This window comes from Culicoides brevitarsis, chromosome 1 (assembly GCF_036172545.1).
Source record: "Culicoides brevitarsis isolate CSIRO-B50_1 chromosome 1, AGI_CSIRO_Cbre_v1, whole genome shotgun sequence".
NCBI lineage: Eukaryota > Metazoa > Arthropoda > Insecta > Diptera > Ceratopogonidae > Culicoides > Culicoides brevitarsis.
The window spans coordinates 5,521,839-5,547,499 of NC_087085.1; the positions used below are offsets into that span (position 1 = coordinate 5,521,839).

At 24.2% G+C, this 25,661-nt stretch overlaps 1 protein-coding gene across 3 annotated transcripts; it reads right to left on the reverse strand.

Moving 5' to 3' along the window:
* Positions 1-7,158: 7,158 nt before the first annotated feature.
* On the reverse strand, positions 7,159-24,499 carry LOC134832017 (uncharacterized). Of its 3 annotated transcripts, XM_063845921.1 has the most exons (6): positions 24,170-24,499; positions 22,937-23,287; positions 16,302-16,826; positions 13,802-14,020; positions 12,902-13,126; positions 7,159-7,816 (listed from the first exon to the last, which is right to left on the reverse strand). In XM_063845921.1, exons 2-6 carry the CDS (start codon positions 23,269-23,271, stop codon positions 7,624-7,626), a joined length of 1,497 nt encoding a protein of 498 aa, XP_063701991.1. In that variant the 5' UTR covers positions 23,272-23,287; positions 24,170-24,499; the 3' UTR covers positions 7,159-7,623. The 3 variants fall into 3 exon arrangements, with proteins under 3 accessions (XP_063701991.1, XP_063701975.1, XP_063701983.1); XM_063845905.1 differs by lacking the exon at positions 13,802-14,020; XM_063845913.1 differs by lacking the exon at positions 12,902-13,126.
* Between the last annotated feature and the right edge of the window lie 1,162 nt (positions 24,500-25,661).

Consider the following 25,661-nt stretch of genomic DNA (forward strand, 5'->3'; position numbering starts at 1 on the left):
AAGTTTTAATTTTTAATTAAATTTTAATAAATTTAAAATAAATTTATATTTTTATGCATTCGGAGCAAGATTTGACAAAAATTGCTTTGACACAGTTTTTGACATAGTTTTTCTCTTGATTTAGTTTTGAAAACAAAACTATGTCAATGAAAAAAATTTTTTTCAGTTTCAATTTTTTGGCAGTTTTGAGTTGCAAAATGATTAAAAAATGATAAATTAGAGCCTTCTGACAAATTTCAATCCATTTGGAGCAAGATTTGACAAAAAATGGCTTTGACACAGTTTTTGACACAGTTTTTTTTGCTCTTGATTTAGTTTTTAAAACAAAACTATGTCAAAGAAATTTTTTTTTTCAGTTTCAATTTTTTGGCAGTTTTGAGTTATAAAATGATTAAAAATGATAAATTAGAGCCTTCTGACAAATTTCAATCCATTTGGAGCAAGATTTGACAAAAAATGGCTTTGACACAGTTTTTGACACAGTTTTTTGTGCTCTTGATTTAGTTTTTAAAACAAAACTATGTCAAAGAAATTTTTTTTTTCAGTTTCAATTTTTTGGCAGTTTTGAGTTATAAAATGATTAAAAATGATAAATTAGAGCCTTCTGACAAATTTCAATCCATTTGGAGCAAGATTTGACAAAAATTGCTTTGACACAGTTTTTGACACAGTTTTTTTTGCTCTTGATTTAGTTTTTAAAACAAAACTATGTCAAAGAAATTTTTTTTTCAGTTTCAATTTTTTGGCAGTTTTGAGTTATAAAATGATTAAAAATGATAAATTAGAGCCTTCTGACAAATTTCAATCCATTTGGAGCAAGATTTGACAAAAAATGGCTTTGACACAGTTTTTGATTTAGTTTTGCTCTTGATTTAGTTTTCAAATCAAAACTATGTCAAAGAAATTTTTTTTTTCAGTTTCAATTTTTTGGCAGTTTTGAGTTATAAAATGATTAAAAATGATAAATTAGAGCCTTCTGACAAATTTCAATCCATTTGGAGCAAGATTTGACAAAAAATGGCTTTGACACAGTTTTTTTTGCTCTTGATTTAGTTTTTAAAACAAAACTATGTCAAAGAAATTTTTTTTTTCAGTTTCAATTTTTTGGCAGTTTTGAGTTATAAAATGATTAAAAATGATAAATTAGAGCCTTCTGACAAATTTCAATCCATTTGGAGCAAGATTTGACAAAAAATGGCTTTGACACAGTTTTACAGCTCTTGATTTAGTTCTCAAAACAAAACTATGTCAAAGAAATTTTTTTTTCAGTTTCAATTTTTTGGCAGTTTTGAGTTATAAAATGATTAAAAATGATAAATTAGAGCCTTCTGACAAATTTCAATCCATTTGGAGCAAGATTTGACAAAAAATGGCTTTGACACAGTTTTTGACACAGTTTTTTTTGCTCTTGATTTAGTTTTCAAAACAAAACTATGTCAAAGAAATTTTTTTTTTCAGTTTCAATTTTTTGGCAGTTTTGAGTTATAAAATGATTAAAAATGATAAATTAGAGCCTTCTGACAAATTTCAATCCATTTGGAGCAAGATTTGACAAAAATTGCTTTGACACAGTTTTTTTTGCTCTTGATTTAGTTTTTAAAACAAAACTATGTCAAAGAAATTTTTTTTTTCAGTTTCAATTTTTTGGCAGTTTTGAGTTATAAAATGATTAAAAATGATAAATTAGAGCCTTCTGACAAATTTCAATCCATTTGGAGCAAGATTTGACAAAAAATGGCTTTGACACAGTTTTTGACACAGTTTTTTTTGCTCTTGATTTAGTTTTTAAAACAAAACTATGTCAAAGAAATTTTTTTTTTCAGTTTCAATTTTTTGGCAGTTTTGAGTTATAAAATGATTAAAAATGATAAATTAGAGCCTTCTGACAAATTTCAATCCATTTGGAGCAAGATTTGACAAAAAATGGCTTTGACACAGTTTTTGACACAGTTTTTTTTGCTCTTGATTTAGTTTTTAAAACAAAACTATGTCAAAGAAATTTTTTTTTTCAGTTTCAATTTTTTGGCAGTTTTGAGTTATAAAATGATTAAAAATGATAAATTAGAGCCTTCTGACAAATTTCAATCCATTTGGAGCAAGATTTGACAAAAAATGGCTTTGACACAGTTTTTGACACAGTTTTTTTTGCTCTTGATTTAGTTTTTAAAACAAAACTATGTCAAAGAAATTTTTTTTTTCAGTTTCAATTTTTTGGCAGTTTTGAGTTATAAAATGATTAAAAATGATAAATTAGAGCCTTCTGACAAATTTCAATCCATTTGGAGCAAGATTTGACAAAAAATGGCTTTGACACAGTTTTTGACACAGTTTTTTTTGCTCTTGATTTAGTTTTTAAAACAAAACTATGTCAAAGAAATTTTTTTTTTCAGTTTCAATTTTTTGGCAGTTTTGAGTTATAAAATGATTAAAAATGATAAATTAGAGCCTTCTGACAAATTTCAATCCATTTGGAGCAAGATTTGACAAAAAATGGCTTTGACACAGTTTTTGACACAGTTTTTTTTGCTCTTGATTTAGTTTTTAAAACAAAACTATGTCAAAGAAATTTTTTTTTTCAGTTTCAATTTTTTGGCAGTTTTGAGTTATAAAATGATTAAAAATGATAAATTAGAGCCTTCTGACAAATTTCAATCCATTTGGAGCAAGATTTGACAAAAAATGGCTTTGACACAGTTTTTGACACAGTTTTTTTTGCTCTTGATTTAGTTTTTAAAACAAAACTATGTCAAAGAAATTTTTTTTTTCAGTTTCAATTTTTTGGCAGTTTTGAGTTATAAAATGATTAAAAATGATAAATTAGAGCCTTCTGACAAATTTCAATCCATTTGGAGCAAGATTTGACAAAAAATGGCTTTGACACAGTTTTTGACACAGTTTTTTTTGCTCTTGATTTAGTTTTTAAAACAAAACTATGTCAAAGAAATTTTTTTTTTCAGTTTCAATTTTTTGGCAGTTTTGAGTTATAAAATGATTAAAAATGATAAATTAGAGCCTTCTGACAAATTTCAATCCATTTGGAGCAAGATTTGACAAAAAATGGCTTTGACACAGTTTTTGACACAGTTTTTTTTGCTCTTGATTTAGTTTTTAAAACAAAACTATGTCAAAGAAATTTTTTTTTTCAGTTTCAATTTTTTGGCAGTTTTGAGTTATAAAATGATTAAAAATGATAAATTAGAGCCTTCACAAATTTCAATCCATTTGGAGCAAGATTTGACAAAAAATGGCTTTGACACAGTTTTTGACACAGTTTTTTTTGCTCTTGATTTAGTTTTTAAAACAAAACTATGTCAAAGAAATTTTTTTTTTCAGTTTCAATTTTTTGGCAGTTTTGAGTTATAAAATGATTAAAAATGATAAATTAGAGCCTTCTGACAAATTTCAATCCATTTGGAGCAAGATTTGACAAAAAATGGCTTTGACACAGTTTTTGACACAGTTTTTTTTGCTCTTGATTTAGTTTTTAAAACAAAACTATGTCAAAGAAATTTTTTTTTTCAGTTTCAATTTTTTGGCAGTTTTGAGTTATAAAATGATTAAAAATGATAAATTAGAGCCTTCTGACAAATTTCAATCCATTTGGAGCAAGATTTGACAAAAAATGGCTTTGACACAGTTTTTGACACAGTTTTTTTTGCTCTTGATTTAGTTTTTAAAACAAAACTATGTCAAAGAAATTTTTTTTTCAGTTTCAATTTTTTGGCAGTTTTGAGTTATAAAATGATTAAAAATGATAAATTAGAGCCTTCTGACAAATTTCAATCCATTTGGAGCAAGATTTGACAAAAAATGCTTTGACACAGTTTTTGACACAGTTTTTTTTGCTCTTGATTTAGTTTTTAAAACAAAACTATGTCAGTTTTTTTTCAGCAATTTTTTCTTGATTGACAAATTTCAATCCATTTAGTTTTTAAAACAAAACTATGTCAAAGAAATTTTTTTTTTCAGTTTCAATTTTTTGGCAGTTTTGAGTTATAAAATGATTAAAAATGATAAATTAGAGCCTTCTGACAAATTTCAATCCATTTGGAGCAAGATTTGACAAAAAATGGCTTTGACACAGTTTTTGACACAGTTTTTTTTGCTCTTGATTTAGTTTTTAAAACAAAACTATGTCAAAGAAATTTTTTTTTTCAGTTTCAATTTTTTGGCAGTTTTGAGTTATAAAATGATTAAAAATGATAAATTAGAGCCTTCTGACAAATTTCAATCCATTTGGAGCAAGATTTGACAAAAAATGGCTTTGACAAAGTTTTTGACACAGTTTTTTTTGCTCTTGATTTAGTTTTCAAAACAAAACTATGTCAAAGAAATTTTTTTTTTCAGTTTCAATTTTTTGGCAGTTTTGAGTTATAAAATGATTAAAAATGATAAATTAGAGCCTTCTGACAAATTTCAATCCATTTGGAGCAAGATTTGACAAAAAATGGCTTTGACACAGTTTTTGACACAGTTTTTTTTGCTCTTGATTTAGTTTTTAAAACAAAACTATGTCAAAGAAATTTTTTTTTTCAGTTTCAATTTTTTGAGTTACAAAATGATTAAAAATGATAAATTAGAGCCTTCTGACAAATTTCAATCCATTTGGAGCAAGATTTGACAAAAATTGCTTTGACACGGTTTTTGACACAGTTTTTTTTGCTCTTGATTTAGTTTTTAAAACAAAACTATGTCAAAAAAAAATTTTTTTTTCAGTTTCAATTTTTTGGCAGTTTTGAGTTATAAAATGATTAAAAATGATAAATTAGAGCCTTCTGACAAATTTCAATCCATTTGGAGCAAGATTTGACAAAAAATGGCTTTGACACAGTTTTTGACACAGTTTTTTTTGCTCTTGATTTAGTTTTTAAAACAAAACTATGTCAAAGAAATTTTTTTTTTCAGTTTCAATTTTTTGGCAGTTTTGAGTTATAAAATGATTAAAAATGATAAATTAGAGCCTTCTGACAAATTTCAATCCATTTGGAGCAAGATTTGACAAAAATTGCTTTGACACAGTTTTTGACACAGTTTTTTTTGCTCTTGATTTAGTTTTTAAAACAAAACTATGTCAAAGAAATTTTTTTTTTCAGTTTCAATTTTTTGGCAGTTTTGAGTTATAAAATGATTAAAAATGATAAATTAGAGCCTTCTGACAAATTTCAATCCATTTGGAGCAAGATTTGACAAAAAATGGCTTTGACACAGTTTTTGACACAGTTTTTTTTGCTCTTGATTTAGTTTTTAAAACAAAACTATGTCAAAGAAATTTTTTTTTTCAGTTTCAATTTTTTGGCAGTTTTGAGTTATAAAATGATTAAAAATGATAAATTAGAGCCTTCTGACAAATTTCAATCCATTTGGAGCAAGATTTGACAAAAAATGGCTTTGACACAGTTTTTGACACAGTTTTTTTTGCTCTTGATTTAGTTTTTAAAACAAAACTATGTCAAAGAAATTTTTTTTTTCAGTTTCAATTTTTTGGCAGTTTTGAGTTATAAAATGATTAAAAATGATAAATTAGAGCCTTCTGACAAATTTCAATCCATTTGGAGCAAGATTTGACAAAAAATGGCTTTGACACAGTTTTTGACACAGTTTTTTTTGCTCTTGATTTAGTTTTTAAAACAAAACTATGTCAAAGAAATTTTTTTTTTCAGTTTCAATTTTTTGGCAGTTTTGAGTTATAAAATGATTAAAAATGATAAATTAGAGCCTTCTGACAAATTTCAATCCATTTGGAGCAAGATTTGACAAAAAATGGCTTTGACACAGTTTTTGACACAGTTTTTTTTGCTCTTGATTTAGTTTTTAAAACAAAACTATGTCAAAGAAATTTTTTTTTTCAGTTTCAATTTTTTGGCAGTTTTGAGTTATAAAATGATTAAAAATGATAAATTAGAGCCTTCTGACAAATTTCAATCCATTTGGAGCAAGATTTGACAAAAAATTGCTTTGACAAATGGCTTTGACACAGTTTTTTTTGCTCTTGATTTAGTTTTCAAAACAAAACTATGTCAAAGAAATTTTTTTTTTCAGTTTCAATTTTTTGGCAGTTTTGAGTTATAAAATGATTAAAAATGATAAATTAGAGCCTTCTGACAAATTTCAATCCATTTGGAGCAAGATTTGACAAAAAATGCTTTGACACAGTTTTTGACACAGTTTTTTTTGCTCTTGATTTAGTTTTCAAAACAAAACTATGTCAAAGAAATTTTTTTTTTCAGTTTCAATTTTTTGGCAGTTTTGAGTTATAAAATGATTAAAAATGATAAATTAGAGCCCTCTGACAAATTTCAATCCATTTGGAGCAAGATTTGACAAAAAATGGCTTTGACACAGTTTTTGACACAGTTTTTGACACAGTTTTTTTTGCTCTTGATTTAGTTTTTAAAACAAAAATATGTCAAAGAAATTTTTTTTTTCAGTTTCAATTTTTTGGCAGTTTTGAGTTATAAAATGATTAAAAATGATAAATTAGAGCCTTCTGACAAATTTCAATCCATTTGGAGCAAGATTTGACAAAAAATGGCTTTGACACAGTTTTTGACACAGTTTTTTTTGCTCTTGATTTAGTTTTTAAAACAAAACTATGTCAAAGAAATTTTTTTTTTCAGTTTCAATTTTTTGGCAGTTTTGAGTTATAAAATGATTAAAAATGATAAATTAGAGCCCTCAGACAAATTTTGATGAATTTGGATTAAGATTTGACAAAAATTGCTTTGACACAGTTTTTGACACAGTTTTTGACATAGTTTTTCTCTTGATTTAGTTTTCAAAATAAAACTATGTCAAAGAAAAAAATTTTTTTCAGTTTCAATTTTTTGGCGGTTTTGAGTTATAAAATGATCAAAAATGATAAAAATAAATAAATAATTTTGTAAAAAATAAAAAATATAAATCTGAGAAAGAATTTTAGAAATTTCGATCGATTTTGAAAAAAGAATGAAGAATTTTATGAAAAAAATTAGATTTTTTAATTTAAATTTAAAAAATTAGTTAAATTTCTTTAAATTTTTCTTTAGGAGAAAAAATTTTAATTAAAAAAAATTAAAAACTTACCTCCGAATCAAAAAAAAATTAAAATAAAAAAAAACAAATTTTCCTAATGAATTACGTAAATTTTTATTTATAAACATCATTTTTATTTCATTCTTATCCTTAACATTAATTTTCTTCTATTTAGTAATAAATATTTACAAATTAGCGTTCAACTAATTTTACGTTGAAAAATCTTTTCGCACGTGTAAATTCTTAATAATCTAACATTTTTTATCTTTAATATCACTATCTTTAAGTAGTATTTGATTTTAGTTACAATTTTTTTTTGTATCTTACAATTTTCAGTAATTATGGAAGATTTTCAAAATAAATATTTTTTTTTCTTTGGCATCTTACTACAAAATCTCTTCGTATTTATTAAATGCTGTCTCGTCTTGGAGAGACATTGTAATCTACTTTGCTATAAATATTTTTAATTATTTACATTAATTACACACTAAAAGTGACCAACATTAATTAATTATTTTTTTTTTAATAAATAAATTGGAAAATTTCGTTAACGTTATCTAAGATTAATAGGAAACTTCTTGTATTTTTGTTGATTTATTTTTCATAATTTTTTTAAAATTTTCTATTGTCTCGGATGTGAGCACGTTTCCGCATTCCCTTTTTCGTGCATTGACCCCACCAAGAGCGTTCTTTGCAGATTTTTTCGGGTTTCAGGACGAAGCATTTCGTTTGCAGGACATTGAAAAAAACTCTGCCTACCATATTTGCATCGGCGGAATCTGCCATTTTGAGACAAGTTCGGAATCTGTGAAAAAAAAATTAAATTACGTTAAAATTGAGTAATTTTACAGTTAAAAGTGAGACAAATTGGCGATCATTATTAGGCAGATGCAAAAACCACACACAATTGAAATCGATTCCATGTCTCCCTTTTACGACGGGATTAAGTGATAATTGAATCGAATTCGTCACAAACTCTTCAAAACAGTTGCACACAAACGACAACGGAGGGTAAGTTGATGAAATCAGCAAAAAAGGACCTTTTAGTGTCATTACTTTCACTTGTATGGATAAATATTCCAAACCGAGCACTAAATAAAAGACGAAAAATATTCAGACAAACCAAAATTGCTTCCGTACGACTTTCGAAAGCACAAAAAAGGCATCTCGTGTGTTACAGACATCAAATTGATTGCCACTCGTGAAACGTTAATCTCTTGTCTGGTCAATTAATGAGACTCTCTCGACTTCTTGGAGGAATTAGAATAATCTTTTTTTGGCGTGAAATTTGCTGTAATGTGACGTTTGATTGAAGTAAGAAGCTGCGAAACAGAAAGTGATCCGCAAATTGCACCAAAAATGGCAAAATCATGAAAACGACACGTTTGGCGCTTGATTTAAAACTTCCACTCCAATAACCAATTACTATGATTTTCCCCTTTTTTACTCTCAAAAAAATTTTTTTTTTGTTCTTTTCTTTTATTCTTTTTTTTTGTAATCAGGCGTTAAATATTCCAAACACCTGAAAAAAAAAAGAATTTCTTGTTATCCAATTAATTTCTTAATTTATGTCCCAACTTTTTTTCTCGAACTTTTTTTTTATTATCGCCCGTTTTTTTCCTCAACTGTCCTACAATCATTCATTGTTTATGTTGTGCATTTGTTGTTGACATTTATGTATCATTTATGCTCTCTTGACTCGCTTCTCGCTGCATGCCTGCCCGTATGAGCGAACGATGATGATATTAAAGCATGTTAAATCTTTATTTTTATGTTCTATGAAAAAAAATTTTTTTTTTTTTTGCGAAAAAAAAACAATGTACGAACTTGAGTATATGGAGAAAAATAAAACTCCAGACAATGCGATATGATAATACGGTGCAAAAACTCTGTGCGGAGCTCGTGCAACAATAAAAATTCGCAGTCAATGTATGAAAGAAGTGTTTTGTGATAAATTTACGTCTCCTACTTATGAGTTAAATATTACGCTTGAGACGTTTTTTATGGAAAATTTTGCGTTTTTAGGGATGTCTGTCTGTTTTTATGTGAAAATTGTTAAAAATTAATTTTTTAAAAATAAATTTTCTTGAATTGTGAAAAATTAAAAAAAAAAAATTAATTAAATTTTTTTTGATAAAAATTTTAAATAATAAATTTGAAAATTAAAAAAAAATTAAATATTTTTAAAAAAATTTAATTTAAGAAAAATTTATTTTTTTTTTTAATTTTAAGAAATAAAAAATTAAATGAGAAATAAAAAAAATATCAAAAAAAAACCAAATAAAAAAATAAAATTATTTTAAAATATATTAAATTATTTTTAAAAAATTCTTTAAATTTTTAATACAAAATTTTCAATATTTAAAAAAAATATTAAAAAATTATTAAAGTAGGTATTTCGATTATTTGTGAATTAGTTTATTAAATTTTTTTTTAATCTCGAAAAATTTAATTTCAAGGTTTCAAGGTTTCAATGAAAAAAATTTTAAGAAAAATGTAAAGTTTCTTTAAAAAAATATAAAATTATTAAAAAAATGATATTTAAATTTTAGAAAAAGAAAATAAATTTTAAATGAAGAAATATTTTAATTAAAAGTTTTTTTTAATATTTAAGAAAAATTATAAAATTATTTAAATAAAATTAAAAAATAATTAAAAAATTATTTTAAAAATAGTAGGAAATGATAAATTAAAAATATTTAATTACAAAAAAAATATATTATTAAAAAAAATCTTTTAAATTTTTCAAAAAAATTATAAAATTATTTCAAAATTAAAAATAAAATTAATATTTAAAAAAATTGTTTTAATATTTTAAGAAAAGTATATATACCTATATTTTTTAATTTTAAGAAATAAAAAACTAAATGAGAAATTAAAAATGACAAATAAAAAAATAAATTATTTAAAGAAATATATTAAATTATTTTTTAAAAAATTCTTCAATTTTTTTTAAATATTTAATAAAAAATATTAATTTTTTTTTTTAATATTTTAAGACAGAATTTTATACTTTTATTTTTCATATAATATTTTTAAGTCATGAAAATTCATTTAAAATTATCAAAATACGCTCACATTTCCATTTTTTTTTACTTCAATCGAGTTTCTCGAAATTTTTTTATTATTATGATAACTTTACTGCTTGTGTGTTTTTGATATTTGATCTCCTTTTATTGTTCACTTTGTACACACACAGCAGTTCACAGGTAATGAACGTAAATCGCACAAAAGGTGTAAAAATTGTTTTGCCTCTTTTTTTTGTTATTTTATTGAATTCTTCTCCTCCCTCATGTCCATAAATCCCATCAATTAGCAGATTAAAATCTGTGATGAATTTTGAAATGAAGTCTGTTTGTTCTGCTGTCTTTTTCACAATAATAGACACTAAAATAGTCTATATCAAATTTCTCAGATCTACATTTTATTTCCACTAAGTTAAGTAATAAATATGAAATGTATGCATTTTTGCTTATCTTTACGCATCATCGCCTACCTACATGATTGTTTCGTTCGTGAAACTTTTCGTTCGTCTCTCGAAGAATCGATACTTGCACGCGACATTTTTACGTTTTTTTTTTGTCTTTTTGGCAGAAATGAGAAAAAATTGTGAGAAATAATGTGAAATAAACCACAATCAATTTTTACTATCTTTGATGTCTGGAATGAATTTCCGAGAATTTTTTCTTTTTCATTCTTTTAAAAAGGAATTAAAGTCAATAATAAAAAGTTTTGTGCGTAACTCACTTTTTTTGCTCAATTTTTTCAGAAGGAAGTAAAATCAATTGGCCATAAATTCAGTGATGCATAAGTTATTAAGATAGCAAGTGAGAGACCTTCGCGCACGAAAAATTTAACATTTGGGGTGACATTCGAACATGAGGAAATATTAGTCACAGATAATTTCATCAGAGATGAGAAAAGGATAAAAAAGGTGAGTTATTGATGGTAATAACGATAAATCGAAAAACATTTCCAAGCCACAAAATTAATAAAAATATTATCACTCGAAGACAAATTTTATTACAAGATTCAATTAATTAATCTCATTAATAGAAATTGATTATAAACGAGAAATTGAGACATTAACGTGATGGCTTCTCATTAATAATTTCTCCTCTTTCTTTCGCCCCGAGACGAGTTTTTGTACCTGAACCATTTAGAAGGATTCGAAAAAAACACGAAACGATAAAGAAAATCCATAAATTACAAATTCTTTTAAAGACGAAAAGAAGAAGAAATTTTTCATTGAATTGAATTGGTGATAAAAATGACAAAAACAGATACTTTCACACTTTTCCCCAAAAAATATTTCAAGATAAATGCCATGAAGAATTGGTACACACTTTTAAATTTGCAACACCTTGCAAGTGCATTCTCTCAAAAAAATTCAATGTTAGTGACAAGAGATTTTTGATAAAACGACGTTGGCGACGATGGTAAGTAAAAAAATCAATTTTATGACTTTTTACGTGGTCAATGATTTTATGGATGGTTGTGTCATAAAAGTTAAAGACAATCATAAATATGATTTGTGAGGAAGTTGAATTCATAAAATAAAATGAACCTTCTGTTTATCTATTGAAGTTTTAAATGTTAAAAAAAAAAAATAAAAAAAAATTTTTAAGAAAGAAAAAAATATTTTGTTGAGACTTGAGCGCTTTTAAAATTAATTTTATTTTTTTTTTAAATAATAAAAAATTTATTAATTAATAAAATATTTAAATTAATTAATTTAAAAATTTTATTAATTAAAAATTTTATAAAAAAAATTATTTGAAAAATAAAAAGAATTAAAAATTTAAAATAAACAAATTTTAATTTAAAAAAAGAAATAAATTTAATATTTATAAACTAAAATTGTGAAAAAAAATTTGACAATTAAAATTTTTGGTAAATTTAATTATTTTTTTTTTTTATTAAAATAAAATAATTAAATTAATTATTTAAAAAAAATAGATTTGAAAACTTATTGAAAAAATATTTAAATATAAAGTACTTCAAAAAAAAATTAAAAATAAATTAATTTTAATTATAAAGCCGAGAATTAAATAAATTTAATAAAAAAATTATAATTAAAAAAATCGAGAAAAAAATTATGAAAAAATTTGTTTAAAAATGTAAGAGTTAATTTCATATTTTTTAATAAATAATAAAAATTTTTTAACTTTTTTAATTAAAAATTTAGAAAAAATTGAACTTGAAAAATTTTTAAAATAAATAAATTTTAATTTAAAAAATAAAAATGACAAAAATTAAAAATTTATTAAAATTAATTGAAAATTTTTTAAAAAACTTTAAAAAATATAAATTAAATAATTTTTTTTAAATTATTTAAAATGATAAAAAAATTGAAAAAAAAAATAATAAAAATTTCAAAAATTAATTAAAATTTTTAAAATTAAACCTTTTTATAAAAAATATTTAATTTTACAGACAGACAAATATCAAATTCGTTAAAAACAATTTTTTTTTTAAATTTTTTTCAGATAAACGCCCGAGATAATTAAATAACAAAATAATATTAATTGGATCATCACATGCTGATGTCTCGTCAACAGCATCTTTAAACAAAAAAAAAATCTGTTCTAAACACTTAAAAAAGGTAAACGATCATCAAGATAAGATAATTTCTCAAATTAGTCTCTTATTCTCTTCTGTTCGAGACACAGCATCAGCATTAACGGAGACACTGAAGAATTTTTTACTTCGTCGTTGAGTGATGTCGAGCTAAATTTGATGTCTCATGTTTATTTATTTTACAAGATCCCGAGAAAAGTCGTCACCTCACAGTTTACATCTTTAAACAAGACACCCATGAGATGATTGATGTTTACAGCATCTTTACAGCAGAAAACCAAAAAAAAAAAGTACACTTGTTAGAATTTACCTTTCGTCGCAACTGCAGTGCATGAGAGTGCCCACGCGCCAATTAAACAGTCCGTATTTCGTTTCGAAGCCCAAAATCCAGTAAGGGCACGTTGTGTCGTGCTTTCGGCAACACCGATCCGCTCTCGATAAGCCGCCTAAATGCGCATATTTTGTCGCACTCCAGCCAGCGCCGCACCATTTTGTGCCCGGAATGCGTAACATACTCGATAAATCTCGTTTTTTGCTGTTTTTTTTCACGTAAGGAAAAAATTAAGATTTTTTTTTTTCAAGAAAGGTCGTCGTCTGTCTGAGAAATTATTTTTTTTAAGTCCGTGATTTAAGTCCAAAATGTTTATTGTTCTTGTGTTCGTGTTGATTTGATTCACATATGAAGATTTGTTAGAGGAAAATCGGAAAATTGTTTACTTTGGTTGTTATGATTAGAGAAAGAAAGGAAATGGAAAAGGACTTAGGATTGTAAATCGGATTAGGAACGACGTTGCTCGTTTTTTTTTGCGTACATTTAACACAACAGCACCTTTTGAATAACAACATTGAACATCATCATGCACACGGATAATTTTTTTTTTCAATTTTTATTGCCTGAGACAATCGCCAACTTATAAAATATAATTTAAAAAATAATTTGAGAACTCACAATTTGTATTTTTTGCCCAAAATAATTTTAAAAATGAAACAGAAGCAAAATAAAAAATGTTTTAAAAAATTTTGAATTAGCGAAAGGCGATTTACGAATTTCAAACTGTCATTTTTTGAATTGACATTTATGAAATTTTTCATTTTTTTGACAAATTTTGATTAAAAATTAAACATTTTTACTATTTGCTCTGAATTTAAAGATAAATTTTGACATTTGTGAGAACTCTTAAAAAAAAATAATAAGAAAATCATAGCTAACCTGATATCGCAACTGCAGTGACTTATCGTGTAGGGACGATAATTGAATAAATTCCATTTTGTCGTCATGCCCTTTATAATAAATTTACAGTGATCGTGTTTCCGACAACAAGCATCGGCGCGATTCCCGCCCAAATGCGTGTATTTTTCGGCTCGATTCCCCCTGCCGCACCATTGCGTGTTCGGAGCCAAAAACCAATCTGCCAATGCTCGTTTTTGCCTATCACACAAAAATAATAATTTTTTTTTTACGATAAGACATTGAACAAGCCAAAAATTATAAAAAGAGAGAGAAAAGGAAGCAAGCGAAGCAAATTGTGTCTCGAAAGGCGAATGTGTGTTATTCAAATGTCGGAAAATGGGAACAACACACATACACGAGACACTCACATAAAAACATAAAAATGTGATGTGAGAAGAGAGATGAAAAGTTTGAAAAACCACATCCGGATTAAACGGACTTTATGGCATTATTTTATGCATGATGAATGGCAATAAAAGTGTGAAGGACGTTTAAATTTTGTTTTGTACATGAATGATGAAAATTGTTGTGATGGAATAAATTCTACTTAAAATTTGAATAAATGACATTTTTGTACTACTTTAAAGTTTTTTTTTTAAGAAACAGGGCGTTTTGTGGCAAAATTTCATAAATACTTCATAGAAAAATTTTATTTTTTTTCAATAAAAAATTAAAATTATTTTAAAATTTAAAAAAAAAAATTTTTAAATTAAAAAATTATTTTTTTTTCTGAATGTAAAATTTAAAAATTGTGAAAACTTTAATTAAAAAAATATTCAAAATAAATTTAATTAAATAACTGAATTAAAAAAAAATTAGAATGAGTAAAAAATTTTTTTTTTAAATTTAATTTTAATAACTTTTGGTTTTTCATTTTATTATGAATTATTTTATTTCTCAAAATTCTCAATATTTTTTAATATCGAAAAAATTCCAAAAATATTTTAATTTAATTTAATTTATTAAAAAAAGTTTGGCTTTATTTTAAATAAATATATTTCAAAATTACAAACAAAAAAAATTTTTTTCGAAAATTAAAAATTTTATTAAAATAAATTATAAATTAAAAATAAATAAAAATTAAATTAATTTCAAAATTAACTAAAAATTATAAAAATTAATTGATTAAAATTATTAAATTAATTTAATTTTTAAATTAAAATATATTTCAAATAAAAAAAATCAAAATGAGTGAAAAATATTTTTAAAAAATTTAAGTTTTAATAATTTTGGCTTTTTATTTTATTACGAACAGGAAAATAATTTTTTTTCTCAATATTTTTCAAAATTTTGAAAAAATAAATTAAATTCAATTAATTAAAAATAATTAAAATTAAATTATTAAAAATAAATAATTAGAAATAAAATCGAAATGATGAAAATATATTTTGAAAAATTTAATTTAAAAAAAAATCCAAAATTTAAAAAAAAAATTAATTGAAAATTCAATTAATTTAAAATTTAACAAAAAATTGAAAAAATAAAATTAATTAATTTATTTAAATTACCTAAATTAATTTAATTTTTAGAAATTAATTAAATTTAGGTAATTTATTTAAAAAAAAATTTGTAAAAAAAAATTAAATTAAAAGATTTTTTTTAATTTTTGAACATTGAACAGGACAATAACCTTTATGAATTCTTTAGTAAAAGAATTTTAAAACTTTTGACTTAAAATTAATAAAAAAAATATACTTAGTTTTGTTTTAAATTTTTGCAGAAAAAAATATGAATAATTTTCAGAAACAAAAAAAATTAAATATTCTTTTAAAATCTTACAAAATTAATTTCTTATAGAAAATTTAAAAACTCTTTCAAAAAGAAGCATTTAAAATTCAATGCCACACTGCGTCAATTTGCTGACAGTTTCCTTTGTGCATTCTTTAAAACGTTTTAAAACGCCCTGTCACTAAATCTACTCGACAACAATTCAACAACAACTATTATGCAAAAATAATAATAATAAACTAGCATAATAATTGTTATGATGCTAATTACTGTTCTATTGTCTCGTGCACATTTCATTCAAATGTCACTTGAACAATGCATGAAAAGGATAGTCCCACATAAAAATGTCTATTTTTCTACTTTAGCTTTGAACTACTTTACAATTTAAAAAAAAATAAAAAAAAGTGAAAAAATGTAACCTACTTGCTAAAAAAGATCATTAAACAAACCAATAAAAAAATGAAATTCAAGCAATTTTTCCCTCCCCTTTTCCAATTTTCGCTACACATTTTCATCGAATGAACGGAACATATGTCGGTAGCGAAGGTATTGGGAGATGCGCAATGAGTGTGAAAAGAAATGTGCTTTTCAAAGATTTCAATGATGCGATAAGTGACAATTTTTGTGTGCTGATGATTTTTTTTTTCGGTGCAAAGGAACGTTAGTTAGGAATTGTGCTTGTGTTTTTTTGTGATTTTTTTGTTAGTAACGTCCAAACAGTCCAAAGAGGAAAAAAAATTAAGAAACTTACCGGTTTAAATGTTCTTCCGCCTCCGTACGTTCACTCTCGTTGTCGCCATTTATCGCCGCAGCAAGTTGCTTCATTTGTCGATGACGTTTGTTGCACATGACTCGTAACGCACGAACATCCATCCATCTTCGGAGTTCTTCAGGTAAGTCATTTTCGTCATTTAATTTTTTATAAACGGCATTTCTCAAGCCATATTCTCGCGCTTCGTCCTCGAATTTCTCGTCAGTCAGGCCGTTACTTGCGAAATCCTCAAGTTCTGATGCCAAAACTCCGTTATCGATAAATTGACGGAATTCGTGATCGGAGAGATGGGGATGATGATGGCGATGCGGAATGTTGTTCAAGTAAGAAGTCGAGAAATTGTGCGCTTTCGATTGAGACACTTCTTGATAGAATTTTTGGAGAAAATGTTTCACCAAGTCCCGTTGACGAACGTATTCGCAATCGATCAGTTGATGTTCCGATGTGAAAATTACTTGGAGAAACGCCTTGCCATCCGATAACTGCCATAAACTGATTGATTTACTGCAAAAAAAAAAAATTTTTTTAATTCACTTTCAATTTTTTTTTTAGATTTTTTTTTCGTGGGAGAGAAAAAAAAACAAAAAAAAATCGTATGATCACGAAAAAGTTACCGGCTGATTAAAAATGCGCATAATCGATCGATATTTCGTTCTCGGAATTTTTCGTACTATATTAATTTAATGACCTTTACTTTTTTGTGTGTTTCCTTTCTTCTCTTCTCCTTCATTTCGATCGATTTTTTTTTCATTAATGAAAAAATAAAGTTAACAAGAAGAATAACTGGTTAACTAAAAGCGATATTGGAATCGAAAAAACGGATAAATAGACGTATAAGAGACGTGATAAGATAATTAACATGATGAGAAGCACCTTGATTCGGAATCTAGTTGAGAGGCAAATAGAGATCAGTTTATTAATAAAGTAGCAATTATCTAAGTTTTTCGGAGTCATCTAATGAAGAGGTATCAAAGTCATCATTAATGCGTTTCAAAGAAAAATTGTTTAGAACGCCTTTGACGATGAGATGACAATTTTTTTTTTAGATATTTAGAGCAATATGACATGAAGTACCGTAAAGTAGATAATTTTAAAAAAATTGAAAATTTATCCTTTTAACGAAAAAGAATTAAAAATTCAATCTTTTAACAATTTTTATTTCAAATTCTTATTTTAAAAAAAATCAAGCTAAGAATTTTTAATATTTTTTATTTAAAAAAAAAAAAAATTCTCTTAACATTATCTACATTACGGTAATATTTTTTTTTCATTTCAGGAATTTTATGAGAATTTTTTTTGAATGGGTCATTTCATGAGAATTTTTTTGAAAGAAGAAAAATTTTAAATTTATTATCAATAATAATAATAATAAATAATTATTTATTTAAATACTTAATTAAGTTGAATTCAATTGTTAAAAAATTCAAAAATTATATTAAAATATATTTAGATAAAAAATTATAAAAAATTAAAAAAATATTATAATTTTAAATTATTTAAATTTTTGAATTTAAAAAAAATTGTTCAAAATATATTAAAAAATTTAAATTTTTTTAATTATTTTTAAATTAATTATTTTTTAATTTAATTATTCATATTAAATAATTTTTAAACAACTTTTGAATTAAAATAAATTTTTAAAAAATATTTTTAATTTTTTTAATAAAATTTTAATTTATTAAAATTTTTAAATTTTTAAATTTTTATTTAATTTTTTTTTTCATTTTAAATTTTTATTTTTTTTTAATTAAATTTTAAAATTTTAAATTTTTAAATTTTATTTTTAAATTTTAAATTAATTTAAAAATTTATTAAATTTAAAATGAAAAAAAAAAATTTACAATTTTTCCGCCAAAAAAATTTTTTTTTATGAAAAAAAGTGCTTTAAAAATATTTCAAAATCTAGTTTCTCCTCGAGTTTTCAATTAAACTGACCCAGTTATTAGTCGGATGAAATTTTAACCGTAATTCAATACAAATAATGATGAATGACATATAAATTAATCACTTAAAAAAAGTGTCTTTGAACTATAACCCAACTTGGATGCCCACAAAAAGAAAAGAAAAAAAAATCAGATTTATTTCATTTCTCCAAACATTTGTTTATAAAGTCATTTTTCAACTGATTCAAAAAAAAAAAAAAGAAACAAAACGATTTATGGCAACATTTTCAATAGAACACGTCTTGTCCCCATAAAAAGCATTTTTTTTTGTTTGTCAAAAACCTTGTCACTTGATTTTATTGGTTAATTTATTATTTATCTCAAGATTTTATCTTGTAAGAATTTTTTTTATTTTTCTCTCGTTGTAAATTTTTTATGAAAAACAAGACAAAACGAGTTGCGTGTGAAAAACGATCCAATCAATAGCTGCGCTTATTTTTAATTAGTCGCACTATTATTATGCTCACAAGCACTTATGCGCGTAATGCATTCATATTTTCAGTTTATGACAAGCGATTTGCACGTAGGCGGATTAAAGTAAATCGTTTCTTTTTCACAAAATACGACTCAAATTGTCATACACGCACTTTAAACGAAAAAAAATAATAAAAAAAAGTAACAAGAGGGCAACCAGTTGCTGCATTTCTCGATGTTAACGATTATGTTCAACAACATATTCTGTGCCTTTAACCATATGGTAATCTCGTTTTTATTGGAGATAAATCTCGGAAAGAGCGATCAAGTGAAATTATTTACACACCAAAAAAAAAACTGTAACAACTTTGATGCTTGTTGCAGTAAAAGAAATAACAAATAAATATAAAAAATAGTTAAAACATTTCTGACAAGTATCATAAAATTGCATCTAAATTGAAGTTGATTAGCATATAAATGGTATTCAAGACATTTTACATTACGAACGGAATAAATTGAATTAAAACGTATTTCAAAATTTAATTGATTAGCGGGTTTCTCGCGTGGCTTACATTGTTGATGGCTTCTAATGCACATCTATTTTTTTTTTAAGAACTGAAAAAAAATCGAAAAGTCAAGAAATTTCTATATTAAAAAAATAAAAAAAAAATAATTAATTTTTTCATATTAAATTAAAATTCTTTAAAAATATTTTTTTTCTTTTAATTTTAAAATTTTTTTTTGAAAAATATTGAACTGAAGACAATTCAAAAAATTAAGAAAATTTTAATAAAAACATTTTTCTGTATTTAAACAATTAATTTAATTTTTTTTAATTAATTTCTTTTAAAAAAAAATAATTAAAAAAAAATTATTTTAAAATATTTTTTTTTAATTGAATAAAAAATTATAATTTATCAAAGTTATTGGATTTAAAAAAAAAAAAAATTTTAAAATAAAGACAATTTTTAATATTTAAAAAATACTTTTATAAAATTATTTTTCTATTTTTGAAAAATTATTTTATTTTTTTTTTAATTTTTAAAATAAAATTTTAATAATTTAAATTTATATAAAAAAGCATAATTTTCAAAAAATATTAAACTGAAGACAATGTTAAAAATTATAAAAACATTTTTTCTGTATTTCAAAAATTATTTTAATTTTTTTTTAAATAATTTATATTTTTAAAATTAAAATTAAATTGAAGTTAATTAAATAAAAAAATAATTGAAAATTTAATTTTTAAAATTTAAATTAATTTTATTTTTAAATTATTTTTTTTTTAAATAAATTTATTTTTTTTAATTAATTATTTTTTTAATCTTTTAAAAAATTAAATTAAAGATAATTAAATAAAAAATCGTAATATTTCAAATAAAATTCAATAAAAATATTTTTAAAACATCTTAAAAATTTTGACATATGTCACAAAAATAACATAAAAATATTTTCCCTCCAAAAAACCACAGATTTGTTACATATTATCCGATAATTTTTATTGAGTTATCCTCAATAAGCTCCCCTCGCCTAAAAATATTCATAAATCGTGTGAGGGAGAAATTTGAGACGGGCACTTTACGACATCAACAAACAATTGGCTTACGGGTGTCCTGTTAACGACAAATAACAACATTTGTTTATAATTTCGTCATGTTCGAATCACTTAAGATGAAATTTGAACATGTTGACCATGCATTGACAAATTGCCCAAAGAATTTCTTCGACACTTTGTTTTTTTTATGTCATTCATCAATTCTCGACTTTTCGAAATTTCTTTTGTTTTAACGCCATGCACTCGTAAAAACCTTAAGTATCTTGTTAACTCTCTTAAAATGTTTGTTTGTAAACAAATGAGTTAAAATTTATTTAAATAAATCATTTTCTGCTTCCTCTACAGCGCCTACTTACTAATTGTCTCCGTGCCAAGCAAAGACAACAACATGACATTGTGAAATTTTTTCGTTTGGAAATTTTTCAAGAAAAAAAACTGTTTTTCGAGGTACTTGTAAACAAAAATATTTCATCGGAATGTGAATGAATTGTGAATGGGGGCTCGTCTACACGCGACTCTCGCGTTACATCACATGAATACGCGAAAATGGCACGCTAATAATAAAATAATTACACGTCTGACGTTCTAGAATAAAAATCTTAATTGACTGAACTTGATGCACTCTCGTCTAATTTTCGTTGATTAACTTGTCCTTTTTAATTACTGCAAAATATTCCGACTTCCTTCAAAATTACGCAACATTCTCGAAAAAAATAAATCGGATGATCGGAGGTGTGTTCACTTTCTATGCGATGTATGTTTGGCAAATTGTCAATTACAGATCTAATCACGCCACTTATTTTTGTCTTTTCTTGAATGTCGTCGCTATTGTTATGTTCGTTATTATTTATATCAGTTACTGATACAAATCTAATAATAAAACTTTCGCGAGGCGAGACATTTCTTGTTCTAATGCGAGACAAACAGGCAAGGAAATGTGCTCAAATGTCATTTTTTTTGTTGTTATTTATTTATTTTTTGATTAATTTGTCGTAAAATTTTGCCTTGAAACTAAAAATAGCGTTTTACGAGCAATTTTTTAGTTTATTTACTAATGAGATACTTTGTAAGTGTAAAAATTTCATCAAAGTAAAAATTTTAATCAAAATAATTAATTGGAATACCAATGAGACGAATGAATAAATAAATAATTAACTGGTGCACGAATAGAAAAAAAATACAAAAAAAAACTTTTTAAAAAAATATATTAAAAAATAATTTTAGAAGTGTTCTAAAAAGTATAAAAATTAATAAAAATAAATTTAATTTTTTTTTTTTTGAGATCGAAATTTTTAAAAAACATTTTATTTAATAAAAAAAATTAACTTTAAAAATTTTCTAAAAATTACAAAAATAAATATATTTTAACTTGAAAATAATAAATTTTTCAATTTTTTATATATATCGAGATTATTAAAAATTGAAATTAATTTTTATTTTTTTTTTTTAATAAGAAATTTTTTTTTTTTTTTTTTTTTTAATAATTTCAATTTTTTTTATTAAAAATTTTTCTGTGTTCTAAAAAGTAAAAAAAAAATAAAAAAAAATGTTTTTAAATTTTTTTAATGAAAATTCTAATTTTTACTTTAAATATTTTTAATAAATTTTAATTAAATTTTTTCATTAATTAATTTTAATTGTTTTTTTATTTTTTTTAATTTTAATTTTAAAAAAAAATTATTTTGAAAAAATTGATTTTTTTAATTTTTTTTATAAATTTAATTAATTTATAAAAAAAAATGTTATTTTAATTTTATTTTTTTTTTTTTAATTTTATTTTTAATTTTTTTTATTTTTTTAATTTTTTTTTTATTTAAAAAAAATTAAAATTAACTTTAATAAAGTCCTAAAAAGTAAAAAATAAGAAAATTTCTTAAAATTTTTTTTTTTACTAAATTATTAATTTAAACCTGTTTTTTTTCTTTTCAGATCAAGATGACTCGAAAACAACAAATAATTAATATTTTTCAATTAATTCAAACCAAGCATAAAAAATTATTTTAAAAAATTAGAAAAAATTAAAATTTCATTAAAAAGCATCCAACTCAAGAAAAACATGAAAAAAAATTGTTTATTATTATTATTTTTAATAATATTCAGATTGATTCATTCTATCATGCGTCAAGATCTCAATCTGGAGACAAATATCAATTAAAGTCACGACAAACGATCAATTATTTGTAATCTAGTTAATAATGGCACAACACAGCCAATACAGAGAGCAAGAGAAAGCTCAATGAACTTCAATTAAACTCGCACTTATGAATATTAATTGCCGCTGAACTTAATTGCCAATCACACAAATAATGATGTGATTTCATAGATTTTTTTTCTCGTTTCCGTAAATAGCTAATAATTTTATGGCCATTTAAATATTTGTTTATTTATTATTTTTTTATGGTAGCTTTCCGTTAAAGGGCTTGATTTGATTAACTCAACAACTTCATAAAAATATGATACTTTGTAGATTTTTATCTCCAAAAAAAGTGATTTAACTAAAAAAATTTCAAATTTATCGTTTATTGATTTTTTTCAAAATTTACAGTTGTAAGCTTGAACAACATTTTTGGTGTGTGAAATTGATTTATCGCCATATTTTATAAAGTGATATATTTTTTTAAGGTTAATTTTATTACTGAACTGGTAGCTTTGTGTCGATGCGCCCACGAGAATGATTTATTTTTTAATAAAAAAAAACTCACCTATTATTTCCTAAACTCGTCTCTTTTGCTGTCAAGCCATTGAAACTGATCCTGCGTTCCATCTCGCCATCCATCAAGTAATCCGTGAGCAGGAAATTTTCCGTTGATCTGTTGTGCAAATGGTTCTGTTTGGATTTGTGTCTGTGGCGATTCACATGATTCACGTTTTCATCGTAATTTTCGATTATTTCGTCTTCACTACTTATAAAATTATCACTAAATTCTTCGAAATTTTCATTTTTATCGAAAATATCACACAATGCACTATTAAAGCATAACACGGTAATTAATCCTACAACAGTGATGAGTAGCGGTTTGTGATGAAGTAATTTCATTTTTGATGCGGTAATTCTGTAAAAAAAAAATAAAAATAAATATGTTAATATGACAAAAAATTTGAGAGTCAATATCCTTTTAATTTAATTTTGTTTAAAAATAAATTTTTGCTTTAATTTAATTTTCGTGAAATTTATCGCGAAGTTTCTTTAAAGTCATTTTTTTCAAAAAAAAAAAAAATTAAATAAACAAAAGTTACTCAATAAAATCGCGGTCAGAAAACCCCTTTAGAAAAGATAAGAAATTATTTCGCAAAAATACATGACGTAACGTCTCGAGAGCGAAAAACGAGCCCATAATTTTTTTTTACTCTACGCTTATAAATACAGAGCAATACATGCGCAAGCCAGCAAAAGCAAATATCGAACGTTCATATGACGAATCACCTTACGCTCTTACACTTTACACATTTTGCTACTTAGCATTAAGTAACTTTTTTATTTTTTGTCGAACGGAATATCGTCCGATCGTACGATATAAAATTTAAAAAAAAAATATTTGGCACAAAAACGTGAAACGTGTTAATTTTTCTGTCACACGGCGTTCTGTGTGATGTAGGACTTTATCGTCATTTTAATGAGAAGCACGCCTGGGCGCTTCTTTTGAGCATTTGTTATTTTTTGTTAAATTGTTGCGACAAGAAATAAACAACATTTGTTTAATGACTCGTTAGAGTTATCGGTAAAAAATATCACTGACGTGTGTTTGTAGAATTAGTTTTTTTTTTATTTGTAAAATTATGCGAAAAACAATGACGCGATGTTTTTTTTTATTTATTAATACTTTCGCATTTTTTATTTTTATTTTCATTAGAAAGTTAATTTTTTCGGGGGTAATTTATCACTTTTTCAAGGATTTTGACGGAAATTAATTTTTTTTTTGACTAACGGAACTTACCTAATATTTTTACACAAATATTTTTTTTTAATAAATTAATATTTTTTTTTAAATAACGAATAGTTTAATACACTTTTAATATATTATTTTTTTATTTTTATATATTTTGCTATTAATTCAACTTTTTTAAATAAATATTTTTCTTTAATATTTATTTTATTGGCAAATTTTATGTTGATTTATGATTTTTATCCACTTTTTTGATAATATTTAAATTTTTCGGCCTGTTTATAATTTTTGGGTATTTTCTTGTTTTATCTTTCTTTTATAAACAACACTTTTTTTGATGAATTTTTAAGCTTTATTTTTTAGCAAGTCGAAAATCGTGTCTGTTTATAACGGCCGATCGAAAGCAAATAAAAGTAACTCTCCGCTGATTCTCTATTAAACGTACCAAATTGAGACAAGGCGTACGTTGATGTATTGCCATTGGTGCTATAGCTCATATATGATGGCATGTGTGTTTATATATATTAGGTAGGGATAGTTAGATGTGAAAAAAAAATTTAAAGGAACTTTTTTTTTATTTTTTAATTGAATAAAGTTTACGGAGATTTTTTAAAAATTTTTTGTAAATGATTTTTTTTTCGAATTTGTTATTTTTGAGTTCGAAATTTATCAAAAATTACGAAAAATGTCTTTGAATGTCTTTTTGAATGTTTTTTCTTTCTAATTCGCGAGTTGATTTTTTCGTTGCCTTAAAAATTAAAATTAAAACATTAAACGATGCACGTTGGTAGACACTTAACAAATTAGTTTCTTGTAACATTCGACAAACACTGCTTTCTATATTTCCATGCGTCAAGATTCTTATCGCTCTGTTTTGAATTTTTTGTAGTGCTTTAATTTCTTCTTTTCTTTTCAGGTTCAGTATTGAGCTGCAGTAGTCGATATGGGCTCCAACCATTCATTTGTACAAGGTCAATTTGTTTCGTGTGGATTTTTTTCCTGTTTCTGTTTAGGAAACCAACCATTTTTGCCATTTTCTGCTTAACATGTTCTGCGGTCTTTTTTAAATTAAGTTTGTCATCAATTATCACACCAAGGTATTTCGTTTCCTTCACGATTTCAATATCACAGTTTTTAAAATTCAATGCGTTTTCATTTAATTCAGTAAGTTTCGTCTTATTTACGTTTAACTTGAGTTTGTTCATATTTAGTTACTTTAAAATCGAACAATATCTTTTCATACGCTTCTTCGAATGTATCTATTAAAAATAGTAATTTTGACTAAGAGAGCCGATTTGATGGTTTTCAAGCTTGAAATTGATCAAAAGTTATGAAAAATGCCTTTGGATACCTTTTGGATGGTTCTCAAGCTTGAAAGTTGAAAAATAAAAATTACGTAAAAAATACGTAATTTTTACGTAAAAAATACGTAATTTTCATCTTGAGAGCCCATTTGATGGTTTTCAAGCTTGAAATTGATCAAAAGTTATGAAAAATGTCATTGGATACCTTTTGGATGGTTCTCAAGCTTGAAAGTTGAAAA